Genomic DNA, 7,878 nt, shown 5'->3' with positions numbered 1-7,878 from the left:
GCCTTTTCCTCTTGTCTATCTTTCTGTGAATGTGGTTTTTGTTCCACAAGCTGCAGGATTGTAGTTCTTGCTTCTGCTGTCTTGCTACTATATGTTGAGTCTCAACAATGTGCACCTGGCCACCTGACACATACAAAGTCATTTAATCATCAAAATGACAAGGTAGAAGTTATCTGAATTCATAGAAATGAGTCAAAGTGTCAGATTATCAATAGCCTCAGTTTTCTCACTTGCAAAGTGGAGATAATAATGCTAACTCATTTGGTTGATATTAAGATTAAATTAAATATGACAATGCAATGTAAAATACCCATCACAGTACCTGGTACATACTAAGTGCACAATAATGGCAAATAATAATAAATACTCCTGTGCCTGGATTATAGTCAGCACACCTCCATAGATCCTTTCCACTCATCCTGACTCCTGGCTGTCCCCTGAGGACCCTGCTTCTGCCGCAGACTTTGAGTTGAGGCTGCTTGTTCTTCCTCTGTCAGTTCAGGTTCTCACCAGAAATAGCAGCCTCACTCAAAGCAATGAAGAGAGCTTAATAACAGAACACAGAGGCCAACCCGTGTGGATCAAGGAGGAAGAGAGTGGATGGAGTAAGTGCCTTTCTCCTCCCATGCTCCAATCTCCTGTTGGTGCCTGCAATTGGCTGAGTCCAGCTGAAAGCCAGAGGGCAGGGGAGCCCATTGATCTTGTCCATAAAGGTTAGTCTTGAGGGGCCTGGAGCAGGATACAAGAGTGATCTGGAGGGGCAAGAAGAGAACATCCAGCACATCCCCACCTCAGAATCCTTGGATTCTGGAGGTGGACCACATCCTCCTCATGCCCTAATGATTCTTTCAGATCACTTGTCCACAGATCACCAGGAGCTTGTATTTATCCTCTGTTGACACTCTGTCCTCTATTTCTAGCCGTTCTTCAGCACTACTAATCTTCTGGTCACTGCTTCTCTTTCACCGAAGTCTCAGGATTCCTCTCCAAGTCCTGCTGTCATCCTGGTGACACCAAGTTAATGTAAGTAGCCCAGTCAACATCCAGGACTCTGTTTCTAGGCTTCATCTTCAGTAACTTCCAGCTTCCTTCCTCTTCAGCCATCAACCGTATGAGCATACCCAAATTCTTGTTAGCAGCTAGAGAAGCTCCCCCTAGGAAATGACAAATTCACATATCCCTATCAAGAACTGTGAGGGCTCTGAAAATGTTAGCCTGACACAGTTTTATGGATGTTGGTAGAAAACACAGAATCTTGGGTCAAAGATGAAGTACAACTTATTAGAGCAATAACATTAGCCAGAATATCAACATTTTTGTGTTGATTTCCTGGGTTCCAATTCCCATGGGACAATGCAGTGAAGGCTAAATGACACCTGCACACTGAGTGGGTTGCATTATAGGAGAGGAATGCTGAGTTTAGGGAACTGGAAACTTCTATAATGGGCAGTAAGCATGCCCTTGCTCTGTCAAGTGATACTAATCTCTATCTTCCAAGGTGTTATGGACCGAATTGTGACCCCACCCCCTAAAATTTGTATGTTGAGGCTCTAATTCCCAGTGTGATGGTATTTGGAGATGGGGACTTTGGGAGATAATTAGGTGTAGATGAGGTCATGAGGTAGGGCCTCCATGATGGGATTAGTGCCCCTAAAAGAAGAGACACCAGGGAGCTTGCTGACTCTCTCTGCTATGTGAAGGCAAAGCAGTAAGTCAGCCATCTGCAACCAGGAAGAGAACTCTCACCAGAACTTGACCACGCTAGTGCCTTGATCTCAGATTTCCAGGCTCCAGAACTGTGTGAGAGAAATTTCTGTTGTTTAACCCACCCAGACTATTGTATTTTCTTATGGCAGCCCGAGTAGACTAAGATGCAAGTCTATAAGCAAATATGCCCCTTTGCTCTGGAAGAAAATGCCTTTATCTCAAGGTTGTTTGCTTGCTTACCACTTTTGTTCAACTGAGTAAATCTGAAGATCTCAATTAGATCTTTATTTAATGATTCATGAATTGGACAGTATCCCATCTTAGCAGTTAGAAAGGAGCTCTCAGGACCCGTCAAAATGGAAGCTTATTATAGGCAGAAGGGGGAGGAAAAAGAAAGCTTCTAGCAAAAGAGTGGATTGTTTCAGACAAGGTCACCTTCATTTGGGGGAAGCTGTGGGTCTATCAGGCAGATTACCTGACTAGTGCTGACCAGGTAATTCCAGATTGACTGGTTAAAGGACACATTCCTGGGAGAGGCTGAAAATGCAATTAGGTTACGTATTAAGTCTTGTTTTGCTGATGTGGGGCTTAGCACAGGTGACTCCATTTTGGCCTTGTTGTTTCTTTTTTAATGCTATTAAAATGGTAGATACCCCAAGCTCAGTGTTCTTCAGTTGAGATGCAAAACCACTGCATGTTCAACATCCATCTGGCCCATGGCATTGCTACTGTAGGACTTGCAGAACAAGGGGAGCCCCTGCAAGCACGATGCACATGATGCTTGTTGTGCTGTGGGTAATAAAGTCTTTTCTTTCTGACCCAGGAGTCTCCTGTTTTCTGCCAGCATCCAAACTAATTAGCTTGCAAATAGGGTAAAATCAGATCTCATAGTTGACACCTGTGACAGAGCCAAAGTTAATTTATTTTAGTTTCTCAAAGAAGTCATGCCCTGGAGGACATCACAAATGCTACTTTCTCTACCTAGAGCATTTCAGCCCTTCTCCTGGTAACTACCATCCGTTTCTCTGGGAAGCCTTCTCCCCTGCCTCCCGTTCCTTATCCCTTGACAGCATTATTCCCCCCTCCTCTAAAGCCCCAGAGAGCCTTCTGCCTCTCTGACCATAGCACTTCTTCCGATGTATTGTAATTGCCTGTTTATTTACTTGGTCCCCTCTTCCCCTGTAGAGTAGGATCTCTGTGAGGACAGAGATAGTGTCTTCTAAAATATATCCCAGATCTAGTACATTCCTGGGCATACTGTAGGTGTTTAATAAGTATTTATGGAATGAATGTGGTGTTATTATACTGATATGCATAAAGCAGTATTAAAACACAGATGAAGGTCATCTAAATCAGCGTGAAGGTCTAAGAGCAAAGCCTTAAAGGAAACCAAAATGTCACCCCCAAGTATGACTTTGAAATAAAAGTTATTTTGAGCTGAAGGCAATCAAGAAGCAGTAAATGCGGAAAAACCTCCCCCTTTTCTTTCTAAAGGCAGGAAATAAATGTTTCCTTTCATGGAGATGACTCTTATCAGCCCAAAGACTAGAGACCGGTGTAAAAGTAAACTCAAAATGGAGTCGGTGTTGCTAAGAGAGCCCTCTAAAACACAGCTGGGAGATCATTGAGGAAGTGTGATTTATGCACATGTCAGCCTGGTTGGAATCTGACCTTTTGACCACTTATTGTCTTAACACCGGCATCCAGAATATCTATCCAGTGTTCCAGAAACTCAAGATAATTATTTGACTCACCCAAAAATTAACTCATGACAGCCTACCTACTTATTTGACCCTTACCCTAGAATAAGTAGTGAGAGCCTGTCCCTTAAGGAAAATTGCCCTAAGGGATTGCCTGAGAGTCCAACATAATTCTTTTTTTTGGCCTTGTGGCTTGTGGGATCTCAGTTCCCTGACCAGGGATTGAACCCGAGCCATGGAAGTAAAAGCCCAGAATCCTAAACGCTAGGCCACCAGGGAACCCTCTAATTCTTTTTTTTTTTTTTTTTCGGCCGTACGCGGGCCTCTCACCGTTGTGGCCTTTCCCGTTGCGGAGCACAGGCTCCGGACACGCAGGCTCAGCAGCCATGGCTCACGGGCCCAGCCGCTCTGCGGCATGTGGGACCTTCCCGGACCAGGGCACGAACCCGTGTCCCCTGCATCGGCAGGCGGACTCTCAACCACTGCGCCACCAGGGAAGCCCCCCTCTAATTCTTGAACAACCTTGTGGCTTTTGCCTTTATAAGCCCCTGATTCCTTCTCTTCCCCGGAACACTCTTTTGGTTTTACCCTAATCTGTGTCTCTGAATTGGAGTTCTTGAGACCCTAAATAAAGGGTCTTTGCTCTTTGCAGCTGCGATATTATTATGAATACTAATTATTAATATTATTATTGTTCAACAAGAGACACTGGTGTAATCTGCAAACAAGCTTTGTTAACCTCTCATCTTCCTACTTAAGGAAGATAAGGACTACCTAGCCCTAGTTGGACTACTCCTAGTCCAAGCCCCATTGTCTTGTCAATTCTTCACAAATTGTTTCTTTGTAGAAAAGGTATAAAAACTTCCTGCTCTGGTCACTTCTTCTGGTCTTCATTCTCTTGCGAAGACTCCCATGTACATGTAAAAAATCAATAAACTTTGTGTGCTTTTCTCCTGTTAATGTCTTTGTCACTACCTTTCAGACCTGGCCAGGGACCCTAAGAGGTTGAAGGAAAACTTTTTCCTACAGCTTCCTAGAGGAGGTGACGATTCAAGTTGGTCTGGAGGACAAATTGGTTAGTAGGCAGAGCAGGGAAGGTGTTTCAGGCAGTGAGGATGGTATATGAACTCGGGAGAAGTAGGGACTGGAAAAGTAGTGCCTTTCAGAAACTGCGGGGGCTTCCCTGGTGGCGCGGTGGTTGGGGGTCCGCCTGCCGATGCAGGGGACACGCGTTTGTGCCCCCGTCCGGGAAGATCCCACATGCCGCGGAGCGGCTGGGCCCGTGAGCCATGGCCGCTGAGCCTGCGCGTCCGGGGCCTGTGCTCTGCAGCGGGAGAGGCCACAGCAGTGAGAGGCCCGCGTACCGCAAAAAAGAAAAAAAAAGAAAAAGAAACTGCGGATGTTTCAGTATGACTGCAGCTAGGGTCAGAGGGAGGGATGGAGTGGCAGGAAATAAAGCTGATGGGTAGGCAAGGGCTGATTATGAAGTTTGAATTTTATCTAGAATCTTGATTTTCATGTCACGCTTGGACTTTTTGTTAAAGGCACATCCTCTTCAGTGTATCATAACGTGAAATGGTGGGCAGAGAAAAGAGTAGTAATTTAAGAAAACTTGGGTTGCAATATTGGTTCCTCCACTCACTTCTCTCTGGGCCTCAGAACCACGGTAAAAAAAAAAAAAAGCAGTAATAACATCTATCTTAAGCGTTTTGCGAGGATTAAATGCAGTAACTTAGGTAAAGGTACATGGCATCATTCAATAAATTCGTTTTTCCTCCTCTTTTTCCTGTGGGTCAGTAGGGTGGAGGCCTGGCCGCTTTTGCACGCCCCTCCCAAGTCCAGGCCGGACGGCAGCTGCCGGCCGGCCGGACTGCTGCCGGCCGGCCGGCGGGTCCCTCTCCCTCAGGTTGGTCCGGCCTGGGATCGGCCGCACGGGGGCGCGCTAGGCTGCCCCATGGCACTCTATGGTTCTTCCTTTCGCCCCGGAAGTGGTTCCGGGCACGGTTTGGTAAGGTCGGGCCATGGTGGGGCAGAGGTTGGGAAGATGGCGTGGCGAGGCTTGTCGCAGAGAGGTTGGGGCTGTGGTCCGGCGTGGGCTCCACCGGCGGGCGGCCGCAGCTGCGAGGAGCTCACTGCGGCCCTGGCTCAGCCGCGGCTGCTCGGGCGCAGGTAATGGTCGCTTCTCGGGGCTTCTCGCCTCTCGTGCCCTCGGCTCCGGCAGCGCATCCTCAGGGGCGGAGGCCGTGCGGCTCTCTTATGCTGCCCCCGGCTCACCCTCTCTCTTCACCAGCTCCTCCTCTCTCCCTCCCCCTTTACCCCTTGCCTCCGTCCAGTCCTCGCTTCTCGCCACGCCACCCTGCCCGGGTGCACAGTGACCAGCCCCGGCCCAGTTTTCTGTGAGCCCGCGGTAGCCCCTTTCCCATCCGGAGGGACGTGTCGGGAAGGAGAGGTAATCTGTGAGGGTTTGCGCACCACGCCTCATAATCCCGCGAGCAAGTAAAGAGTTAACAGCTGGTAGAATGGCAGGGCTGAGATTTGATTCTGTCAGTCTTTGTAAAACCTTTGTTTTACTACAAATTACGTTCTTTATCGTTTAGAGAACTCTGTAAGGGAAGACGGAGTCAGAGGAGGGCATCACTTTGCCTCTTGTAGAGTTGTAGGAGAGGCTTTTCTGTTAAAGAAATTAGGAAGTGGAGTATTTGGTTTCTAGATGACTTGGAAAGAAAAGTCAATTTTTCTCGAGTAGAAGCTGTATGAAGAGTACGGTCTATCAGTATTTGCTGCTTTTGTGTTAGAGTAATTCAACTCTAAATTGGGAGAAGAGAGAAATCCCTGAACTAAGATTCTGATGTGTATTTGGCTCTGAAATTTCTTCCTGTTCTTTAACAGAATTTCAGCTCTGCCAGTTTCTGACTTGTTTAGATGTGTGCCTGGAATCCACCTGACTGATAGTAGCAGGAACTTGAAGTGTTTATCAACATGGGGATTAGCCAGTGGTAAATAATTGAGGCTCCAAGGAGCCATCCTTAATTTTAAAATCACCTGGAGTGTTTGTAGACTGTATTTCCCAGGCCCTATCCCAGTCCTTCCTGTCATCTTGCCCGGTGCTGGGGGGCGGGGGTGGTGGTGCGGGGAGTGAAAGAACCTGCAGTTCTAAACAAGCACTGCATGTGTGTAGGATTAGAGATTTGTGGAAAACTGACTTATATTGTACCTTAACTTCATGATACACTGAAACATGGAGCCTCAGGCACTAATCTTAAACTCCTGAGGAGATGGAGAATGAGGTCAGGTGGAGGTGGTGGTTGATTTCAGTGGTCCTGATTCCATTTCCACTTTACTTCAAATCCCAGTCGAAATTGCCTGGTTTGAGGGGGAGGAAAAGTGAATACAGTTAGTAGGAAGCAACAGGTGTTAAATATTCAAGATATGTGTTAGGAAGGGAAAGGAAAACTAACAACTTGGTTAATGAGGTCATTTGAAAAAAAATCATGTGATGTTGACGATTAGTATCACAATTTTTTTTGTCATTTATATGCAAAGTTTGAAATTGACATTTTTTGTGGTGACAGAAATGTGCATTACAAGAGATTGTAGGTAAACCTGAAATATAATAGAATATATGTCTACTTGCCTCTAGAAAGCAGCATGAGTTTCCTTGTATATAACTTTATTAGGTCTGCTTTCACTTCTAGTGGTTCTAAAATTAGTATGTGGAGGAATGAAGTCATGGATACGGTTAAAAAGCAGAGGTCTGGGCTCAGTCCTTGTGATTTTGATGTAATGGGCCTGAAGTGTAGCTGAGAATTTGCAATTTTTTCTTCTTACAAGAACTACAGGTGGTGATATTCCTCAAAATTTCTGCAAACAATAGCAGGCCCAAGGCAGCCCACCAGCCAAGAATGGTTTCTATGTCTTTAAAGGGTTGCAAAATGAAACACTATGCCGCAGAGTTTTAAATTGTTCTTCACAAAGACTAAAATGTTTATTGTCTGGCTCTTTACAGAAAAAAGAGACTATTTCACTTAGGGTTTTCAGAAACTTTACCATGATCAAACTCTTGGCAGCACTGCTGAAAAATGGTTTAGGTCTGAAAGAAGCCTACATAATTTGTCAGTTGTATAGAACTAGCTAAGAGAAGAAAATAGTTGATTGTAGCACTTACACGGAGCTTAAATCTTTTAGATTGGGATAACAATCTTAAGATACATTTAGGTTAAATACCTGACAAATTAGTAAATCAGGTATATTCAATTATTTTCCCTGTTTATTTCACCATGTATTAACTCAAGATGAGTTTTAAGAAAATAATTGTGGCATGCAGGAGTTTATGCCCCTTCCCCTAAATACAACTATTTTCTTTTAAGTGGGATGAGTCTCTTGTGTGTGTGTGCTTGGACACGTCTTGTCTCCATTTGCACATTAGGCCCTTCTACTCAGTTTATTCACACAAATCTATAGTAACATTTAG

General features: G+C 45.3%; 1 protein-coding gene across 2 annotated transcripts in view; it reads left to right on the top strand.

Moving 5' to 3' along the window:
• The first annotated feature begins 5,424 nt into the window (after nucleotides 1-5,424).
• Nucleotides 5,425-7,878, top strand: part of PARL (presenilin associated rhomboid like) — a 56,095-nt gene continuing 53,641 nt past the window's right edge. For both annotated transcript variants that reach the window (XM_081235053.1, XM_081235052.1), the window contains exon 1: nucleotides 5,425-5,576. In XM_081235053.1, coding sequence (XP_081091179.1) covers nucleotides 5,452-5,576 — 125 coding nt within the window. In that variant the 5' untranslated portion in view covers nucleotides 5,425-5,451. The remainder of the gene's footprint in view (nucleotides 5,577-7,878) is intronic.

Source organism: Mesoplodon bidens, assembly GCF_964165515.1.
Source record: "Mesoplodon bidens genome assembly, chromosome: 5".
Taxonomy (NCBI): Eukaryota; Metazoa; Chordata; class Mammalia; order Artiodactyla; family Ziphiidae; genus Mesoplodon; species Mesoplodon bidens.
Note: the sequence above shows the minus strand (reverse complement) of the source record. Positions and strands in the feature narration are given on the sequence as shown.